This window comes from Oncorhynchus kisutch, linkage group LG27 (assembly GCF_002021735.2).
Source record: "Oncorhynchus kisutch isolate 150728-3 linkage group LG27, Okis_V2, whole genome shotgun sequence".
In the NCBI taxonomy this organism is placed as follows: Eukaryota; Metazoa; Chordata; class Actinopteri; order Salmoniformes; family Salmonidae; genus Oncorhynchus; species Oncorhynchus kisutch.
The window spans coordinates 42,798,118-42,821,401 of record NC_034200.2 but is presented as its reverse complement, the minus strand read 5'-3'; the positions used below and the strand labels follow the sequence as shown (position 1 = coordinate 42,821,401).

The 23,284-nt window shown below is 49.9% G+C and overlaps 1 protein-coding gene across 2 annotated transcripts in view; it reads right to left on the bottom strand.

Annotated features, from left to right (window-relative positions):
• The window catches only part of LOC109886088 (guanine nucleotide-binding protein G(olf) subunit alpha), a 117,698-nt gene that overhangs the window by 33,193 nt on the left and 61,221 nt on the right, over window positions 1–23,284 (bottom strand). For both annotated transcript variants that reach the window (XM_031806507.1, XM_031806508.1), the window contains exon 5: window positions 19,183–19,280. In XM_031806507.1, the coding sequence (XP_031662367.1) occupies window positions 19,183–19,280 (98 nt within the window). The remainder of the gene's footprint in view (window positions 1–19,182; window positions 19,281–23,284) is intronic.

Below are 23,284 nucleotides of genomic sequence, written 5' to 3'. Positions count from 1 at the left end.
CCAGACCTACTATAGATATAGACCATGACCTACTATAGATATAGACCATGACCTACTATAGATATAGACCAGACCTACTATAGATATAGACCAGACCTACTATAGATATAGACCAGACCTACTATATAGACCAGACCTACTATAGATATAGACCAGACCTACTATAGATATAGACCATGACCTACTATAGATATAGACCAGACCTACTATAGATATAGACCATGACCTACTATAGACATAGCAACGCAGAGGACCTTAGTGTGAAGCGACGCAGAGGACAAAGAGCCGGATGCCTCGTCCGGACCCGAAGAAGACAATATTACTCGCCAACATGCAATCATTGGATAATAAACTAGACGAGGTACGATCACGAATATCCTACCAACGGGATATCAAAAACTGTAATATCCTATGCTTCACGGAATCGTGGCTGAATGACGACATGGATATTCAGCTAGCGGGATACACGCTGCGCTGGCAGGATAGAACACTCCGGTAAGAGCAGGGGGTGTGGTCTGTGCATATTTGTAAATAACAGCTGGTGCACGAAATCTAAGGAAGTCTCTAGATTTTAGAGTATACTATGATGAACTGCAGGCCACACTACCTAGAGAGTTCTCAGCTGTACTTCTCTGTTTATTTACAGACAGATGCACTAAGCACTGACACTCAGTCAGCTGTGTAAGGAAAACAAACAGGAAACTGCTCACCCAGAGGTGGCGCCTCCTAGTGGTCGGAGACTTTAATGCAGGGAAACTTAAATCAGTTCTACCTAATCTCTATCAACATGTTAAATGTGCAACCAGAGGGAAAACAATTTCTAGATCACCTTTAATCTACACACAGAGACGTGTACAAAGCTCTCCCTCACCCTCCATTTGGTAAATCCAACCATAATTCTATCCTCCTGATTCCTGCTTACAAGCAAAAGCTAAAGCAGGAAGTATCAGTGACTAGATCAATAAAAAAGTGGTCAGATGACACAGATGCTAAGCTTCAGGAGTGTTTTGCACAGATTGGAATATGTTCTGGGATTCTTCCGATGACATTGAGGAGTACAGCACATCAGTCACTGGCTTCATCAATAAGTGCATTGAGGACGTCGTCCCCACAATGACATTTTCAACATGTCACTGATTGAGTCCGTAATACCAACATGTTTCAAGCAGACCACCATAGTCCCTGTGACCAAGACCACAAAGGTAACCTGCCTAAGTGACTACAGACCCGTAGCACTCACTTCTGTAGCCATTGAAAGGCTGGTCATGGCTCACATCAACACCATTATCCCAGAAACATTAGACCCACTCCAATTCACATACCGCACCAACAGATCCACAGATGATGCAATCTCTATTCCACTCCACACTGCTCTTTCCCACCTGGACAAAAGGAACACCTATGTGAGAATGCTGTTCATTGACTACAGCTCAGCGTTCAACACCATAGTGCCCTCAAAGCTCAACACTAAGCTAAGGACTCTGGGACTGAACACCTCCCTCTGCAACTGGATCCTGGACTCCTGACAGGCCGCTCCCAGGTGGTGAGGGTAGGTAGCAACACATCTGCCACGCAGATCCTCAACACTGTGGCCCCTCAGGGGTGTGTGCTCAGTCCCCTCCTGTACTCCCTGTTCACCCACGACCGCATGGCCAGCACGACTCCAACACCATCATTAAGTTTGCTGACGACACAACAGTGGTAGGCCTGATCACCGACAACGACGAGACAGCCTATAGGGAGGAGGTCATAGACCTGGCCGGGTGATGCCAGAATAACAACCTATCCCTCAACGTAACCAAGACTAAGGAGATGATTGTGGACTACAGGAAAAGGAGGACTGAGCACGACCCCATTCTCATCGACGGGGCTGTAGTGAGGCAGGTTGAGAGCTTCACATTCCTTGGCGTCCACATCAACAACAAAATAGAATGATCCAAACACACCAAGGCAGTCGTGAAGAGGGCACGACAAAGCCTATTCCCCCTCAGGAAACGAAAAAGATTTGGCATGGGTCCTGAGATCCTCAAAAGGTTCTACAGCTGCAACATTGAGAGCATCCTGACTGGTTGCATCACTGCCTGGTACGGCAGCTGCTCGGCCTCCGACCGCAAGGCACAACAGAGGGTAGTGCATACGGCCCAGTATATCACTGGGGCAAAGCTGCCTGCCATCCAGGACCTCTATACCAGGCGGTGTCAGACGAAGGCCCTAAAAGTTGTCAAAGTCCTACCCACTCCAGTCATAGACCGTTCTCTCTACTACCACATGGCAAATGTTATCGGAGTGCAAAGTCTAGGACAAAAAGGCTTCTCAACAGTTTTTTCCCCCAAGCCACAATGTTGGCAGTAGGGCCAGTGTAGGCAGTAGGGCCAGTGTAGGCAGTAGGGCCGCTGTGTAGGCAGCAGGGCCAGTGTAGGCAGCAGGGCCAGTGTAGGCAGTAGGGCCAGTGTAGGGCCAGTGTAGGCAGTAGGGCCAGTGTAGGCAGTAGGGCCAGTGTAGACAGTAGGGCCAGTGTAGGGCCAGTGTAGGCAGTAGGGCCAGTGTAGGCAGTAGGGCCAGTGTAGGGCCAGTGTAGGCAGTAGGGCCAGTGTAGGCAGTAGGGCCAGTGTAGGCAGTAGGGCCAGTGTAGGGCCAGTGTAGGCAGTAGGGCCAGTGTAGGGCCAGTGTAGGCAGTAGGGCCAGTGTAGGCAATAGGGCCAGTGTAGGCAGTAGGGCCAGTGTAGGGCCAGTGTAGGGCCAGTGTAGGGCCAGTGTAGGCAGTAGGGCCTCGGGGCCCAGCTCTCCTCTTGCTAATCACACATGATGCTGATCACATGGAGTGTTGTGGTGAAGCTGGCCTGGTCATTGAGCACTCTGAGCACAATTAGAGAGAGAGAGAGGGAGACAGAGAGAAAGAGAGAGAGGGGAGGGGTGAGAGCGGGGAGGAAGACAGGGGGAGAGACATTTTGGGGGAAAGGGGGAGAGAGAGATGATACTGTTGTGCTCAGCCTGAGCGCAGGGCTAGAGGATGGAGAAAAGGAGACAGAGGGTATGGCTTGGGGAGAGAGACAGAGAGAGAGAAAGGCTTGGGGATGCTCCTACCTGGCCCCGCTCCCTTCCTGGCCCCCGCTCCCTCCCGGGCCCCGCTCCCTCCCGGCCCCCGCTCCCTCCCGGCCCCCGCTCCCACCCGGCCCCCGCTCCCTCCCGGGCCCCGCTCCCACCAGCCCCCGCTCCCACCCGGCCCCGCTCCCTCCCGGGCCCGTTCCCTTCCTGGCCCCCGCTCCCTCCCGGCCCCGCTCCCTTCCGGCCCCCGCTCCCTCCCGACCCCGCTCCCTCCTGGCCCGTTCCATCCTGGCCGTTCCATCCTGGCCCCCGCTTCCTCCCGGACCCCGCTTCCTCCCGGACCCCGCTCCCACCCGGGCCCCGCTCCCTCCCGGCCCCCGCTCCCCCCGGACCCCGCTCCCACCCGACCCCGCTCCCTCCCGGCCCGTTCCATCCTGGCCCCGCTCCCTCCTGGCCCGTTCCATCCTGGCCCCCGCTCCCTCCTGGCCCGTTCCATCCTGGCCCCCGCTCCCTCCCGGCCCCGCTCCCTCCCGGCCCCCGCTCCCACCCGGCCCCGCTCCCTCCTGGCCCCGCTCCCTCCTGGCCCGTTCCATCCTATGGATAGTTATTAGCCAGTGGGCCCGGCAGCCAGGCATCCACACGTGTTCATGATAATTATCCTGACTGTTTAACAATAGAACACCATCTTTCATTAGCAGGACACACAGCACAGATCAATACTTTCCATATTTTAAGCGAGGCCAGTCTGTGTCTGTTGATAGAACTACTCTAATGGTTCAGCACTGGGCTAGGTTGGGACTCAGAGTACGGCTACATGCACATAATAACAATAATAATAATAAATAACAACAACAAAAATAACAATAACAACAATAATAATGATTACTACTAGTGTACTATATTACATAATGGATCATTAAAAAATACAACTTCTACATTACCGTGTAGTTTACCAATAAAATGGTCTGACGGTGAAGTTGACTCTGTATTCATATCCCAGTTTACCCTGATTAACTCTTTAGTCATATCCCAGTTTACCCTGATTAACTCTTTAGTCATATCCCAGTTTACCCTGATTAACTCTTTAGTCATATCCCAGTTTACCCTGATTAACTCTTTAGTCATATCCCAGTTTACCCTGATTAACTCTTTAGTCATATCCCAGTTTATTGTAAACACATTCGTGGCCGGTGTTTGCTTTCTTGTGCAGCTTTGACAGTGCTACTGATAGTAGTGGTGGCGCTTGGTTTACACGTGCAAATTCAGAACACACAACATTCTAGAATAGAATTGTGTTATTTGACCCGTCAAAATGTTATATGACGTCTATCTTTTTTGACACGCAAAGACCCAAACGGTGTTCAATGTGCCTCACCCTAATCATTTGGTCTTTTTCACCTCTTAAATTTCACCTACTGTTCTGTCTTGGTGATGCACAAATAGCCTATAACCTGTTTTCGAGAAATGTAATCATTGAATATTCTAAGAGCTTTCATTGTCTGTTTATATGCCCCCTTTATTTGTCCTACAGTTCTGACTTGTTGTACAGGGAATACACTAAGAACGGACCATGTTCTGAATTCTGTAACTTTACATTTCAAAAGTGCTGAACAAATAGTTATACTGACAACGTTCGTCCTAGCTCGCTCATTAATGTCTTAATCTAAATTACAGATTGCCTCTTATCCACTTGTCGTCCCCTTAATACCCATGCAGGTATTAAAAAAAAATCTTAGGGTTTTGATAAAAACATATATTTGGCCTTTACTGCTCTAGAAACGTATTGAATAATCCTACAATTCTAAATCAAATAGCAAAATCCATGATATGACACAGACTCACTGCTGGGGGAGTCACTCATACAGTTAGTGAAGTGAATGACATGCCATCTCGGGGTAAATGCCAGCTCCACGGCAGTCATTGTGTCTCAGACGCACAGAAAAACAGACAGACACAACACATCTGAACTCAAGGTATCTGATCGAGGCAGGCGGAAATCCTCAAACTTAGAGCTCTCCAACCAGACAGACAGACAGACACTGTCCAAGTCTAAAAGAAGACCCATCCATCACCAGTTGTGAAGGTCCATCTTAAAAGATAGCAGTGAGAACGGACATACATCGAACACCTTCCTAAACATAGCACCTAACACAGAGTAAACACAGAACCCCTGTTTTATCTCAGCCCTAACAATAGACTCTTTACAAGAGCACAGTCAGGCTCAGTTTGGAAGGGTGCAGAATTCTGGAGAGATGTAAAATTAGTAGCAAGAGAACTTTGTCGCCCTCCGGTTAATGTCTGATGTCTAAAACATGGAGAGATGTCAAACTGACACCAAACTGGAAGTCTTCCGACTAGCTTGGAAGGACGGTACCGTGCAGTACCGTAGAGCCCTTACTGCTGCTCGATCATCCTATTTTTCTAACTTAATTGAGGAAAATAAGAACAATCCGAAATTCCTTTTTAATACTGTCGCAAAGCTAACTAAAAAGCAGCATTCCCCAAGAGAGGATGACTTTCACTTTAGCAGTGATAAATTCATGAACTTCTTTGAGGAAAAGATTATGATTAATAGAAAGCAAATTACGGACTCCTCTTTAAACCTGCGTATTCCTCCAAACCTCAGTTGTCCTGAGTCTGCACAACTCTGCCAGGACCTAGGATCAAGAGAGACGCTCAAGTGTTTTAGTACTATATCTCTTGACACAATGATGAAAATAATCATGGCCTCTAAACCTTCAAGCTGCATACTGGACCCTATTCCAACTAAACTACTGAAAGAGCTGCTTCCTGTGCTTGGCCCTCCTATGTTGAACATAATAAACGGCTCTCTATCCACTGGATGTGTACCAAACTCACTAAAAGTGGCAGTAATAAAGCCTCTCTTGAAAAAGCCAAACCTTGACCCAGAAAATATAAAAAACTATCGGCCTATATCGAATCTTCCATTCCTCTCAAAGATTTTAGAGAAGGCTGTTGCGCAGCAACTCACTGCCTTCCTGAAGACAAACAATGTATACGAAATGCTTCAGTCTGGTTTTAGACCCCATCATAGCACTGAGACGGCACTTGTGAAGGTGGTAAATTACATTTTAATGGCATCGGACCGAGGCTCTGCATCTGTCCTCGTGCTCCTAGACCTTAGTGCTGCTTTTGATACCATCGATCACCACATTCTTTTGGAGAGATTGGAAACCCAAATTGGTCTACACGGACATGTTCTGGCCTGGTTTAGATCTTATCTGTTGGAAAGATATCAGTTTGTCTCTGTGAATGGTTTGTCCTCTGACAAATCAACTGTAAATTTCGGTGTTCCTCAAGGTTCCGTTTTAGGACCACTATTGTTTTCACTATATATTTTACCTCTTGGGGATGTTATTCGAAAACATAATGTAAACTTTCACTGCTATGCGGATGACACACAGCTGTACATTTCAATGAAACATGGTGAAGCCCCAAAATTGCCCTCGCTAGAAGCATGTGTTTCAGACATAAGGAAGTGGATGGCTGCAAACTTTCTACTATTAAACTCAGACAAAACAGAGATGCTTGTTCTAGGTCCCAAGAAACAAAGAGATCTTCTGTTGAATCTGACAATTCATCTTAATGGTTGTACAGTCGTCTCAAATAAAACTGTGAAGGACCTCGGCGTTACTCTGGACCCTGATCTCTCTTTTGAAGAACATATCAAGACCATTTTGAGGACAGCTTTTTTCCATCTACGTAACATTGCAAAAATCAGAAACTTTCTGTCCAAAAATGATGCAGAAAAATTTATCCATGCTTTTGTCACTTCTAGGTTAGACTACTGCAATGCTCTATTTTCCGGCTACCCGGATAAAGCACTAAATAAACTTCAGTTCGTGCTAAATACGGATGCTAGAATCCTGACTAGAACCAAAAAATTTGATCATATTACTCCAGTGCTAGCCTCTCTACACTGGCTTCCTGTCAAAGCAAGGGCTGATTTCAAGGTTTTACTGCTAACCTACAAAGCATTACATGGGCTTGCTCCTACCTATCTCTCTGATTTGGTCCTGCCGTACATACCTACACGTACGCTACGGTCACAAGACGCAGGCCTCCTAATTGTCCCTAGAATTTCTAAGCAAACAGCTGGCTTTCTCCTATAGAGCTCCATTTTTATGGAACGGTCTGCCTACCCATGTCAGAGACGCAAACTCGGTCTCAACCTTTAAGTCTTTACTGAAGACTCATCTCTTCAGTGGGTCATATGATTGAGTGTAGTCTGGCCCAGGAGTGGGAAGGTGAACGGAAAGGCTCTGGAGCAACGAACCGCCCTTGCTGTCTCTGCCTGGCCGGTTCCCCTCTTTCCACTGGGATTCTCTGCCTCTAACCCTATTACAGGGGCTGAGTCACTGGCTTGCTGGGGCTCTCTCATGCCGTCCCTGGAGGGGGTGCGTCACCTGAGTGGGTTGATTCAATGTTGTGGTCATCCTGTCTGGGTTGGCGCCCCCTCCCTTGGGTTGTGCCGTGGCGGAGATCTTTGTGGGCTATACTCAGCCTTGTCTCAGGATGGTAAGTTGGTGGTTGAAGATATCCCTCTAGTGGTGTGGGGGCTGTGCTTTGGCAAAGTGGGTGGGGTTATATCCTTCCTGTTTGGCCCTGTCCGGGGGTGTCCTCGGATGGGGCCACAGTGTCTCCTGACCCCTCCTGTCTCAGCCTCCAGTATTTATGCTGCAGTAGTTTATGTGTCGGGGGGCTGGGGTCAGTTTGTTATATCTGGAGTACTTCTCCTGTCCTATTCGGTGTCCTGTGTGAATCTAAGTGTGCGTTCTCTAATTCTCTCCTTCTCTCTTTCTTTCTCTCTCTCGGAGGACCTGAGCCCTAGGACCATGCCCCAGGACTACCTGACATGATGACTCCTTGCTGTCCCCAGTCCACCTGGCCATGCTGCTGCTCCAGTTTCAACTTCCACCTGACTGTGCTGCTGCTCCAGTTTCAACTGTTCTGCCTTATTATTATTCGACCACGCTGGTCATTTATGAACATTTGAACATCTTGGCCATGTTCTGTTATAATCTCCACCCGGCACAGCCAGAAGAGGACTGGCCACCCCACATAGCCTGGTTCCTCTCTAGGTTTCTTCCTAGGTATTGGCCTTTCTAGGGAGTTTTTCCTAGCCACTGTGCTTCTACACCTGCATTGCTTGCTGTTTGGGATTTTAGGCTGGGTTTCTGTACAGCACTTTGAGATATCAGCTGATGTACGAAGGGCTATATAAATACATTTGATCTGATTTGATTTGAGATGTCTAACACATGGAGAGATGTCTAAAGATGGAGAGGGCCATGTCCGATAACCACCCGGGGCATGTCCGATAACCACCCGGGGCATGTCCGATACCCACCCGGGGCATGTCCGATAACCACCCGGGCCATGTCCGATAACCACCCGGGCCATGTCCGATAACCACCCGGGCCATGTCCGATAACCACCCGGGCCATGTCCGATAACCACCCGGGCAGTAAAATGTAAAACGGGCTAGGCTACACTAATTTACCTATTTAAAATGTTAGCCAACATGGCTAATTGAGTGACGGACAGGAAAAAGTGCAGATGCACAACCAAATGTCAAAACTGCATCCAGAATATTCAGTAAGTTGAGACTCCGACTGGGTTCTGCAGGCCCATATCTGAACTAGGCCTACATCCACATAAAATAGGGACGTTGTAGCAGCGTCAGAACAAGGTAACAGAACTAGAGCAGGGTGTTTGTCAGACCATTTTTTTATTTATTTAACCTTTATTTAACCAGGCAAGTCAGTTAAGAACATAGTCTTATTTTCAATGACGGCCTAGGAACAGTGGGTTAACTGCCTGTTCAGGGGCAGAACGAAAGATTTCTACCTTGTCAGCTCGGGGGTTTGAACTTGCAACCTTCTGGTTACTAGTCCAACGCTCTAAACACTAGGCTACCCTGCCACCCCATGACGGAGACGCCCAGCCCTGAGAGGGTGGAGAGGAGGATCTGATGGTTCACGGTGTTGAAGGTAGCGGATAGATTATTTGTGCTATAGCCAACCATACAGAATAACAACAACATTTACAGGATAAACTGCACTGACACTAGACTAACTTAACCTGCTCTGCCTCTGTCTCGCTCAGTCTCTCTATTTGACCGTGCCTGGGCGGAAGGTAGCCTAGCGGTTAGAGCGTTGGGCCAGGCAACCTTTCGGTTTCTAATCTGAATACCCGAGACGACAAGGTGAAAAATCTGTCGATGTGCCCTTGAGCAAGACACTCAACCCTAAATTTGCTCCAGGGATTCTGTACTACTATGGCTGACCCTGTCAAACAACACATTTCACTGCACCAATCCGGTGTATGTGACAACGCACACACACACACATGTATTTATGTAGGTAGCTCTTAGCTGCTGGTTCCCATAGCAACCCCTGTAGGCTGTCGGTCGATACCAACCACTCCTCTCCTCCTAAGCCAGCAGGACACACATACACTGCCATCCCTCCATTCTCACACACACAGACTGAAGCCAACAGCATACCACCTTGCATCACACTGAAGGTAAACATGGTCGGTCCTGATCGGTCACCTGGATGGGAGACCAGATGCTGTTGGAAGTGCTAGCTAGGAGAAGAGAGTACAGGCTAGCTAGAAGAAGAGAGAGCATGCTAGCTAGGAGAAGAGAGAGCAGGCTAGCTAGGAGTAGAGAGTACGGGCTAGCTAGGAGTAGAGAGTACGGGCTAGCTAGGAGTAGAGAGTACGGGCTAGCTAGGAGAAGAGAGAGCAGGCTAGCTAGGAGAAGAGAGAGCAGGCTAGCTAGGAGTAGAGAGTACGGGCTAGCTAGGAGTAGAGAGTACGGGCTAGCTAGGAGTAGAGAGTACGGGCTAGCTAGGAGTAGAGAGTACGGGCTAGCTAGAAGAAGAGAGAGCAGGCAAGCTAGAAGAAGAGAGAGCAGGCTAGCTAGGAGAAGAGAGAACAGGCTAGCTAGAAGAAGAGAGAGCAGGCTAGCTAGGAGAAGAGAGAACAGGCTAGCTAGAAGAAGAGAGAGCAGGCTAGCTAGGAGAAGAGAGAGCAGGCAAGCTAGAAGAAGAGAGAGCAGGCTAGCTAGGAGGAGAGAGAGCAGGCAAGCTAGAAGAAGAGAGAGCAGGCTAGCTAGGAGAAGAGAGAACAGGCTAGCTAGAAGAAGAGAGAGCAGGCTAGCTAGAAGAAGAGAGAGCAGGCTAGCTAGGAGAAGAGAGTACGGGCTAGCTAGAAGAAGAGAGAGCAGGCAAGCTAGAAGAAGAGAGAGCAGGCTAGCTAGAAGAAGAGAGAGCAGGCTAGCTAGGAGAAGAGAGTACAGGCTAGCTAGGAGAAGAGAGAACAGGCTAGCTAGAAGAAGAGAGAGCAGGCAAGCTAGAAGAAGAGAGTACAGGCTAGCTAGGAGAGCAGGCTAGCTAGGAGAAGAGAGTACAGGCTAGCTAGGAGAGCAGGCTAGCTAGGAGAAGAGAGTACAGGCTAGCTAGGAGAATAGAGTACAGGCTAGCTAGGAGAGCAGTCTAGCTAGGAGAGGAGAGTACAGGCTAGCTAGGAGAGCAGGCTAGCTAGAAGAAGAGAGTACAGGCTAGGAAAACTGGGAATGGGCTAGAGAAGGGAACAGGGAGAGGGACTGCCTGCCTGCATGTCTTACAATAGGCACCATTCTTAAGCTTCTCTGCCCCAAGGCGGCTGACGGAGTCCCGTGACCAAACCACCCCATCACCAGAGATATCACCAGACACAGCCCTACCACTACACCACCCCATCACCAGAGATATCACCAGACACAGCCCTACCACCACCCCATCCCAACCCCTGCTCTAGCCCCATCCCCTACTCTAGCCCCAGCCCAGCCCCTACTTTACTCTAGCCCCAGCCCATCCCCTTCTCTAGTCCCAGCCCATCCCCTACTCTAGCCCCATCCCATCCCCTACTCTAGCCCCAGCCCCTACTTTACTCTAGCCCCAGCCCCTACTTTACTCTAGCCCCACCCAGTCCCCTACTCTAGCCCCATCCCATCCCCTCTTCTAGACCAATACCCTACTTTACTCTAGCCCCATACCCTACTTTACTCTAGCCCCAGCCCATCCCCTACTCTAGCCCCATTCCCTACTTTACTCTAGCCCCAGCGCATCCCCTACTCTAGCCCCATCCCCTACTCTTTCCCCAGCCCATCCCCTGTTCTAGCCCCATCCCATCCCCTACTCTAGCCCCAGCCCATCCCCTACTCTAGCCCCAGCCCATCCCCTACTCTAGCCCCATCTCATCCCCTACTCCAGCCCCATCCCCTACTCTAGCCCCATCCCATCCCCTGCTCTAGCCCCATCCCCTACTCTAGCTCCATCCCATCCCCTACTCTAGCCCCATCCCATCCCCTGCTCTAGCCCCATCCCCTGCTCTAGCCCCACCCCATCCCCTATGCTAGCCCCATCCCATCCCATAATCTAGCCCCAGCCCATCCCCTACTCTAGCCCCAGCCCATCCCCTACTCTAGCCCCATCCCCTGCTCTAGCCCCATCCCATCCCCTACTCTAGCCCCAGCCCATCCCCTACTCTAGCCCCAGCCCATCCCCTACTCTAGGCCCATCCCCTGCTCTAGCCCCATCCCATCCCCTACTCTAGTCCCATCCCCTGCTCTAGCCCCAGCCCATCCCCTACTCTAGCCCCAGCCCATCCCCTACTCTATCCCCAGCCCATCCCCTACTCTAGCCCCAGCCCATCCCCTACTCTAGCCCCAGCCCATCCCCTACTCTAGCCCCAGCCCATCCCATAATCTAGCCCCAGCCCATCCCCTGCTCTAGCCCCATCCCATCCCCTACTCTAGTCCCATCCCCTACTCTAGCCCCATACCCTGCTCTAGCTCCATCCCATCCCCTACTCTAGCCCCATCCCATCCCCTACTCTAGCCCCATCCCATCCCCTACTCTAGCCCCATCCCATCCCCTACTCTAGCCCCATCCCATCCCCTACTCTAGCTCCATCCCATCCCCTACTCTAGCCCCATCCCATCCCCTACTCTTGCTCCATCCCATCCCCTACTCTAGCCCCATCCCCTACTCTAGCCCCATCCCATCCCATAATCTAGCCCCATCCCATCCCATAATCTAGCCCCATCCCATCCCCTACTCTAGCCCCAGCCCATCCCCTACTCTAGCCCCATCCCGCACTTTACTCTAGCCCCATCCCGTACTTTACTCTAGCCCCATCCCGTACTTTACTCTTGCCCTATCCCCCACTTTACTCTTGCCCCATTCCCTACTTTACTCTAGCCCCAGCGTATCCCCTACTCTAGCCCCAGCGTATCCCCTACTCTAGCCCCAGCCCATCCCCTACTCTAGCCCCAGCCCATCCCCTACTCTAGCCCCAGCCCATCCCCTACTCTAGCCCCAGCCCATCCCCTACTCTAGCCCCAGCCCATCCCCTACTCTAGCCCCAGCCCATCCCCTACTCTAGGCCCATCCCCTGCTCTAGCCCCATCCCATCCCCTACTCTAGTCCCATCCCCTGCTCTAGCCCCAGCCCATCCCCTACTCTAGCCCCAGCCCATCCCCTACTCTATCCCCAGCCCATCCCCTACTCTAGCCCCAGCCCATCCCCTACTCTAGCCCCAGCCCATCCCCTACTCTAGCCCCAGCCCATCCCATAATCTAGCCCCAGCCCATCCCCTGCTCTAGCCCCATCCCATCCCCTACTCTAGTCCCATCCCCTACTCTAGCCCCATACCCTGCTCTAGCTCCATCCCATCCCCTACTCTAGCCCCATCCCATCCCCTACTCTAGCCCCATCCCATCCCCTACTCTAGCCCCATCCCATCCCCTACTCTAGCCCCATCCCATCCCCTACTCTAGCTCCATCCCATCCCCTACTCTAGCCCCATCCCATCCCCTACTCTTGCTCCATCCCATCCCCTACTCTAGCCCCATCCCCTACTCTAGCCCCATCCCATCCCATAATCTAGCCCCATCCCATCCCATAATCTAGCCCCATCCCATCCCCTACTCTAGCCCCAGCCCATCCCCTACTCTAGCCCCATCCCGCACTTTACTCTAGCCCCATCCCGTACTTTACTCTAGCCCCATCCCGTACTTTACTCTTGCCCTATCCCCCACTTTACTCTTGCCCCATTCCCTACTTTACTCTAGCCCCAGCGTATCCCCTACTCTAGCCCCAGCGTATCCCCTACTCTAGCCCCAGCGTATCCCCTACTCTAGCCCCAGCCCATCCCCTACTCTAGCCCCAGCCCATCCCCTACTCTAGCCCCAGCCCATCCCCTACTCTAGCCCCAGCCCATCCCCTACTCTAGCCCCAGCCCATCCCCTACTCTAGCCCCAGCCCATCCCCTACTCTAGCCCCATCCCTTACTCTAGCCCCAGCCCATCCCCTGCTCTAGCCCCAGCCCATCCCCTGCTCTAGCCCCAGCCCATCCCCTGCTCTAGCCCCAGCCCATCCCCTACTCTAGCCCCAGCCCATTACCCACTCTAGCCCCAGCCCATCCCCTGCTCTAGCCCCAGCCCATCCCCTACTCTAGCCCCAGCCCATCCCCTACTCTAGCCCCAGCCCATCCCCTACTCTAGCCCCAGCCCATCCCCTGCTCTAGCCCCACCCATCCCATCCCCTACTCTAGCCCCAGCCCATCCCCTGCTCTAGCCCCATCCCATTCCCTGCTCTAGCCCCATCCCATCCCCTTCTCTATCCCCATCCCATCTCCTACTCTAGCCCCATCCCATCTCCTACTCTAGCCCCATCCCATTCCCTGCTAAGATTGTCTTGTGGCACACAGGAAACCCAAGGTCAAACCCAGTCAAATGCACACACCATAATATATATATAGTGTGTGCGTACCTGCCTGGGTTTAAGCCTGGAATGGAATGCGAACAAACCAGAGATCACATTCAAATACTGCAACACTATTAGGTGGAATGTGACCTGTTGTTGTTTTCAAGACCATGTTAATTTGCTTGAACTCTTGTGCCCCATTTGTACATGTGTACTTGTTGGACACCACAAAAAAAAGAAGCTAAACATCACACAGTTCTTCTCCCTAAATTCCACTTTCACCCTCCGTGTCTCACTTACTCTCGCCACATATATGTACTGACTGCCCACACAAGCTCCCGTTAGGCCTACAGAAAACACATCTAACTGACAGATACAAAAGCTCCCGTTAGGCCTACAGAAAACACATCTAACTGACAGATACACAAGCTCCTGTTAGGCCTACAGAAAACACATCTAACTGACAGATACACAAGCTCCTGTTAGGCCTACAGAAAACACATCTAACTGACAGATACACAAGCTCCTGTTAGGCCTACAGAAAACACATCTAACTGACAGATACACAAGCTCCTGTTAGGCCTACAGAAAACACATCTAACTGACAGATACACAAGCTCCTGTTAGGCCTACAGAAAACACATCTAACTGACAGATACACAAGCTCCTGTTAGGCCTACAGAAAACACATCTAACTGACAGATACACAAGCTCCTGTTAGGCCTACAGAAAACACATCTAACTGACAGATACACAAGCTCCTGTTAGGCCTACAGAAAACACATCTAACTGACAGATACACAAGCTCCCGTTAGGCCTACAGAAAACACATTAACTGACAGATACACAAGATCCCGTTAGGCCTACAGAAAACACATCTAACTGACAGATACACAAGCTCCCGTTAGGCCTAGAGAAAACACATAACCGATAGAATACACAGAGCTACATTCCTTGACAAATGACAACAGTTTTATCACAATTTCAAAATGGACTGGTTAATCAAAGTAGGAAACCATGTGTTCTAACAACGAGCCGCAGTATTGTAACTGTCTTGTCTATTTTCCGCTTATGCTACTTTGTAAACTACTAGTGCCACTTAGAATTGGTTAGCCTAGGTTATAACACCCCTTAATAACATAGACAGGTTCCACACTGAAAATATGCAAACGCTGTTTTAAAAAAGGAGTGTATTTTCATTTGAATCTTAGGTCTACTCACCAAACCGATATAGGGGGCATAATTCTTCCCCATACAGTGTTCAATGTGGAATTGTTCATCCATATTTGACTTATTCATCCCCATACAGTGTTCAATGTGGAATTGTTCATCCATATTTGACTTATTCATCCCCATACAGTGTTCAATGTGGAATTGTTTATCCATATTTGACTTATTCATCCCCATACAGTGTTCAATGTGGAATTGTTCATCCATATTTGACTTATTCATCCCCATACAGTGTTCAATGTGGAATTGTTCATCCATATTTGACTTATTCATCCCCATACAGTGTTCAATGTGGAATTGTTCATCCATATTTGACTTATTCATCCCCATACAGTGTTCAATGTGGAATTGTTCATCCATATTTGACTTATTCATCCCCATACAGTGTTCAATGTGGAATTGTTCATCCATATTTGACTTATTCATCCCCATACAGTGTTCAATGTGGAATTGTTCATCCATATTTGATTTATTTTTTGAGTACAAGGAACAGGCAGAATAATCTAAATTGAATATCTGTTTATCGAGAAAAATAATACGAAAAATACAGATTTCGGTTTGTCGCTCAGCTCTTTAAATAACTGTTCCAGGCAATGGATGTGATTTCACATAGGCAATTTTATTAATTTGGAAAAAATATTCTGTTCCTTCTTAATTCTGGGATATTACATCATGTTTAATTTTTTGGTGTCTTGACCGTGACAAGGGCTCAGGAAATAAGTCTTGTCTGCTAAATTTACAAAACAAGGCTATGCCACGTTATAATATAACCAGTAGATATTACGGTTTCAATAAATTAAATCTTAAAATGGCACTCGCTTTTTTATTGACTAAATATACACTGAGTATACGAAACATTAAGAACACCTGCTCTTTCCATGGCACAGACTGACCAGGTAATTCCAGGTGAAAGCTATGATCCCTTATTGATGTCACCTGTTAAATCCACTTCAATCAGTGTAGGTGTAGGGGAGGAGACCAGTTAAAGAAGGATTTTTAACCCTCGAGACATGGATTGTGTACCTCTATACCAGGCGGTGTCAGAGGAAGGCCCTAAAAATGGTCAAAGACTCCAGCCACCCTAGTCATAGACTGTTCTCTCTGCTACCGCATGGCAAGCGGTACCGGAGCGCCAAGTCAAGGTCCAAGAGGCTTCTAAACAGCTTCTACCCCCAAGCCATAAGACTCCTGAACACCTAATCAAAATGACTACCCAGACTATTTGCAGTGCCCCTCCCCCTCTCACACCGCTGCTACTCTCAGTTGTCATCTATGCATAGTCACTTTAATAACTCTACCTACATGTACTGTACATACTACCTCAAATTACCCTGTACCCCCTGTATATAGCCTCCACATTGACTCTGTACCGGTACCCCCTGTATATAGCCTCCACATTGACTCTGTACCGGTACCCCCTGTATATAGCCTCCACATTGACTCTGTACCGGTACCCCCTGTATATAGCCTGCACGTTGACTCTGTACTGGTACCCCCTGTATATAGCCTGCACGTTGACTCTGTACCGGTACCCCCTGTATATAGCCTGCACGTTGACTCTATACCGGTACCCCCTGTATATAGCCTCCACACTGACTCTGTACCGTAATACCCTGTATATAGCCTCCACATTGACTCTGTACCGGTACCCCCCTGTATATAGCCTCCACATTGACTCTGTACCAGTACCCCCTGTATATAGCCTCCACATTGACTCTGTACCGTAACACCCTGTATATAGCCTCCACATTGACTGTGTACCAGTACCACCCTGTATATAGCCTCCACATTAACTCTGTACCGGTACACTCTGTATATAGCCTCCACATTGACTCAGTACCCCCCTGTATATAGCCTCCACATTGACTCTGTACCAGTACCCACCCTGTATATAGTCTCCACATTGACTCTGTACCGTAACACCCTGTATATAGCCTCCACACCCCCTGTATATATCCTCCACATTGACTCTGTACCGTAATACACTGTATATAGCCTCCACATTGACTCTGTACCATAACACCCTGTATATAGCCTCCACATTGACTCTGTACTGTAATACCCTGTATATAGCCTCTACATTGACTCTGTACTGTAACACCCTGTATATAGCCTCCACATTGACTCTGTACTGTAATACCCTGTATATAGCCTCCACATTGACTCTGTACCGGTACCCCCTGTATATAGCCTCTACATTGACTCTGTACCGTAACACCCTGTATATAGCCTCCACATTGACTCTGTACCGGTACCCCTGTATATAGCCTCTACATTGACTCTGTACCGTAACACCCTGTATATAGCCTCTACATTGACTCTGTACTGTAACACCCTGTATATAATTAATTACTTGTTACTTTTATTGCTTCTTCTTATCCATACTTTTTTGAAACTGCATTGTTGGTTAAAGGCTTGTAGTAAGTCAGCATTTCAGTGTAAGATCTACTACACCTGTTGTATTCAGCATTTCACTGTAAGGTCGACTACACCTGTTGTATTCAGCATTTCACTGTGAGGTCAACTACACCTGTTGTATTCAGCATTTCACTGTGAGGTCAACTACACCTGTTGTATTCAGCATTTCACTGTGAGGTCAACTACACCTGTTGTATTCAGCATTTCACTGTGAGGTCTACTACACCTGTTGTATTCAGCATTTCACTGTGAGGTCTACTACACCTGTTGTATTCGGCGCAGGTGACTAATAAAGTTTGATTTGATGCAGTCAGGCACTGGAATACGTTTCTGAGTGACGGGGTGAGGCCTTTGTCTGCGCAAAGCATCTTTATGTATTCACACTCTGAATTAACATATCAGTGTTGTGTAAACGGACAGTGAAGTATAACTTCTGTAGTCCTTGTGGTGTTGTTTAGTCTCCACCGAGCGCCAGGGTAGAACAGCAGATTGTGGTGATGTTTAGTCTCCACCGAGCGCCAGGGTAGAACAGCAGATTGTGGTGATGTTTAGTCTCCACCGAGCGCCAGGGTAGAACAGCAGATTGTGGTGATGTTTAGTCTCCACCGAGCGCCAGGGTAGAACAGCAGAGTAAGCAGTGAGTCAATCTGAAATTCTTTAAACTGGCCTGTAGATTGGGAACGAGGCCTCAACTACAGCGGTACAGTAAAACCCTACAGTACAACCCTACCGCACAACCCTACAGCACAACCCTACAGCACAACCCTACAGCACAACCCTACAGCACAACCCTACAGCACAACCCTACAGCACAACCCTACAGCACAACCCTACAGCACAACCCTACAGCACAACCCTACAGCACAACACCATCCTGCCAATACCTTAAAGTAGGCGTACATGTTTTGTTCAATTCTACACTCAGCAAGTCACAGAGACACATATGACTGACTAGTTTGACACCCTATTCCCTATATAGTGCACTACTTTAGACCAGAGCCCTATGTCAACCTATTCCCTATATAGTGCGCTACTTTAGACCAGAGCCCTATGTCAACCTATTCCCTATATAGTGCACTACTATAGACCAGAGCCCTATTCCCTATATAGTGCACTACTTTAGACCAGAGCCCTATTCACTATATAGTGCACTACTATAGACCAGAGCCCTATTCCCTATATAGTACACTACTTTAGACCAGAGCCCTATTCCCTATATAGTGCACTACTTTAGACCAGAGCCCTATTCCCTATACAGTGCACTACTATAGACCAGTGCTCTATTCCCTATATAGTACACTACTTTAGACCAGGTCCCAAAGGGCTCTGTTTAAGACAAACATGCATCTGTATCAGATATTCGCATCATGGTTACAATCTGTGAAGCCGTCAACACTGCCCAGAAAGGACATGACCTGCAAAGGCAAAGCTAAAGAAGTGACAGCAGACTAACCGTTGTAGTAACATGACTCACAGATTCAACTCCCATCACCACATCACATCCCCAAGCGCCACACATCACACATGCAGACGGTTATCTTTAGGAGCTCCCACAACCAACTGATAAGCTAGGCTTATCTTTAGGAGCTCCCACAACCAACTGATAAGCTAGGCTTATCTTTAGGAGCTCCCACAACCAATTGATGGCTAGGCTTATCTTTAGGAGCTCCCACAACCAACCAAACCGAAAATGCTTTGAGACAGAACTTACTATTGTGCACAGTCGATGAGCTGGTACTCGTTGGATCTCTCGAAGCACGCCTTCACTCCCTCGTCATCCCACAGCTTCTTGGCATGATCAAAGAACTCCTGGACAGAGAGCAGAGAGAAGGAAGGAGGTGAGGAGATGACCAGACAGAGAGAAGGAAGGAGGTGAGGAGATGACCAGACAGAGAGAAGGAAGGAGGTGAGGAGATGACCAGACATCACAAACAATTCATCAATGACATTGTATTACCATAAGCTACAGGTGGTTATGAAGGGCAAACACACACACACACACACACACACACATGTTTAGTGACAACAAGCTTATTTACAACAGAGCCATTCAACCAACACAACCTGTATGAAGCTCACCAGTGTATAATACAGTCTGTACAGACAGTGACAGGCATTCATTTATACCACCGGTGGTATTCAGACTTTTTCAACGGGGACCCCATTTTTACCATCCAAAATTCAAGTAACTCCACCCCAAATATAAATGACACAATCTTTTAAAATAAATATATATATATATATATATAAATAAATAAAATAAATTTTAAAAGGTAAATTAATTTTCACATTAACAAATAACTTTAAATTACACTTCCATCTCTCTTATCAAAATTAAGAGAACCAACACACATTTAGTCAATCAAATTATAATTTTTTTAATGATTTATGAATAACGTTTGTATTATTGTACCATAAAATAAACTGTAGTCTTAACTCTTGATTAACCCCACTTTGAATACCACACATTCATACTGTTGAACATTCTAGAAATCTGTAGATACTGTAGCTACATTTGGAAAAATATTCTGTTCCAATTTATTCTGTGATAGAGTTTTTTTCCTTCTATAAATGTGTCTTGATTGTGACAAGGGCTCAGGAAATAAGAGTCTCTTGTCTGCTAAATTTACACAACAACAAGGCTATGCTACGTTATAATATAACCAGTGGATACAGTGTCAATAAAGTAATTTTAAATGGCACTTGCTTTTTTACTGACAAAATTTACACATTAATTAACTACAGTACTGTCTCCAACCCCAGCCTCCCCTACAGTACCGTGTCTCCAACCCCAGCCTCCCCTACAGTACCTCCAACCCCAGCCTCCCCTACAGTACCTCCAACCCCAGCCTCCCCTACAGTACCGTGTCTCCAACCCCAGCCTCCACTACAGTACCGTGTCTCCAACCCCAGCCTCCCCTACAGTACCTCCAACCCCAGCCTCCCCTACAGTACCGCGTCTCCAGCCCCAGCCTCCCCTACAGTACCGCGTCTCCAACCCCAGCCTCCCCTACAGTACCTCCAAGCCCAGCCTTCCCTACAGTACCTCCAAGCCCAGCCTTCCCTACAGTACCTCCAACCCCAGCCTCCCCTACAGTACCTCCAACCCCAGCCTCCCCTACAGTACCGCGTCTCCAGCCCCAGCCTCCCCTACAGTACCTCCCAGCCTTCCCTACAGTACCTCCAACCCCAGCCTCCCCTACAGTACCTCCAACCCCAGCCTCCCCTACAGTACCTCCAACCCCAGCCTCCCCTACAGTACCCGCGTCTCCAGCCCCAGCCTCCCCTACAGTACCTCCAAGCCCAGCCTTCCCTACAGTACCTCCAACCCCAGCCTCCCCTACAATACCTCCAACCCCAGCCTCCCCTACAGTACCTCCAACCCCAGCCTCCCCTACAGTACCGCGTCTCCAACCCCAGCCTCCCCTACAGTACCGTGTCTCCAACACCAGCCTCCACTACAGTACCGTGTCTCCAACCCCAGCCTCCCCTACAGTACCTCCAACCCCCAGCCTTCCCTACAGTACCTCCAACCCCAGCCTTCCCTACAGTGCCTCCAACCCCAGCCTCCCCTACAGTACCTCCAACCCCAGCCTCCCCTACAGTACCGTGTCTCCAACCCCAGCCTCCCCTACAGTACCTCCAACCCCAGCCTCCCCTACAGTACCGCATCTCCAACCCCAGCCCCCCCTACAGTACCGTGTCTCCAACCCCAGCCTCCCCTACAGTACCTCCAACCCCAGCCTCCCCTACAGTACCGTGTCTCCAACAACATCCTCCCCTACAGTACCGTGTCTCCAACCCCATCCTCCCCTACAGTACCGTGTCTCCAACCCCAGCCTCCCCTAAAGTACCTCCAACACCAGCCTCCACTACAGTACCGTGTCTCCAACCCCAGCCTCCCCTACAGTACCGTGTCTCCAACCCCAGCCTCCCCTACAGTACCGTGTCTCCAACCCCAGCCTCCCCTACAGTACCTCCAACCCCAGCCTCCCCTACAGTACCCTGTCTCCAACCCCAGTCTCCCCTCCCCTACAGTACCGTGTCTCCAACCCCAGCCTCCCCTACAGTACCTCCAACCCCAGCCTCCCCTACAGTACCGTGTCTCCAACCCCAGCCTCCCCTACAGTACCTCCAACCCCAGCCTCCCCTACAGTACCACGTCTCCAACCCCAGCCTCCCCTAAAGTACCGTGTCTCCAACCCCAGCCTCCCCTACAGTACCTCCAACCCCAGCCTCCCCTACAGTACCACCCACCCCGCGTCTCCAACCCCAGCCTCCCCTACAGTACCGCGTCTCCAACCCCAGCCTCCCCTACAGTACCCGCGTCTCCAACCCCAGCCTCCCCTACAGTACCCGCGTCTCCAGCCCCAGCCTCCCCTACAGTAACCGCGTCTCCAACCCCAGCCTCCCCTACAGTACCTCCAAGCCCAGCCTTCCCTACAGTACCTCCAAGCCCAGCCTTCCCTACAGTACCTCCAACCCCAGCCTCCCCTACAGTACCACGTCTCCAACCCCAGCCTCCCCTAAAGTACCGTGTCTCCAACCCCAGCCTCCCCTACAGTACCTCCAACCCCAGCCTCCACTACAGTACCGCGTCTCCAACCCCAGCCTCCCCTACAGTACCTCCAAGCCCAGCCGTCCCTACAGTACCTCCAACCCCAGCCTCCCCTACAGTACCTCCAACCCCAGCCTCCCCTACAGTACCTCCAACCCCAGCCTCCCCTACAGTACCGTGTCTCCAACCCCAGCCTCCCCTACAGTACCTCCAACCCCAGCCTCCACTACAGTACCGCGTCTCCAACCCCAGCCTCCCCTAAAGTACCGTGTCTCCAACCCCAGCCTCCCCTACAGTACCTCCAACCCCAGCCTCCACTACAGTACCGCGTCTCCAACCCAGCCTCACCTACAGTACCGCGTCTCCAACCCCAGCCTCCCCTACAGTACCGTGTCTCCAACCCCAGCCTCCCCTACAGTACCGTGCCTCCAACCCCAGCCTCCCCTACAGTACCGTACCTCCAACCCCAGCCTCCCCTACAGTACCATGTCTCCAACCCCAGCCTCCCCTACAGTACCTCCAACCCCAGCCTCCCCTACAGTACCTCCAACCCCAGCCTCCCCTACAGTACCGTGTCTCCAACCCCAGCCTCCCCTACAGTACCGTGTCTCCAACCCCAGCCTCCCCTACAGTACCTCCAACCCCAGCCTCCCCTACAGTACCATGTCTCCAACCCCAGCCTCCCCTACAGTACCGTGTCTCCAACCCCAGCCTCCCCTACAGTACCTCCAACCCCAGCCTCCCCTACAGTACCATGTCTCTAGTGGTGTGGGGGCTGTGCTTTGGCAAAGTGGGTGGGGTTATATCCTTCCTGTTTGGCCCTGTCCGGGGGTGTCCTCGGATGGGGCCACAGTGTCTCCTGACCCCTCCTGTCTCAGCCTCCAGTATTTATGCTGCAGTAGTTTATGTGTCGGGGGGCTGGGGTCAGTTTGTTATATCTGGAGTACTTCTCCTGTCCTATTCGGTGTCCTGTGTGAATCTAAGTGTGCGTTCTCTAATTCTCTCCTTCTCTCTTTCTTTCTCTCTCTCGGAGGACCTGAGCCCTAGGACCATGCCCCAGGACTACCTGACATGATGACTCCTTGCTGTCCCCAGTCCACCTGGCCATGCTGCTGTTCCAGTTTCAACTGACCTGAGCCCTAGGACCATGCCCCAGGACTACCTGACATGATGACTCCTTGCTGTCCCCAGTCTACCTGGCCATGCTGCTGCTCCAGTTTCAACTTCCACCTGACTGTGCTGCTGCTCTAGTTTC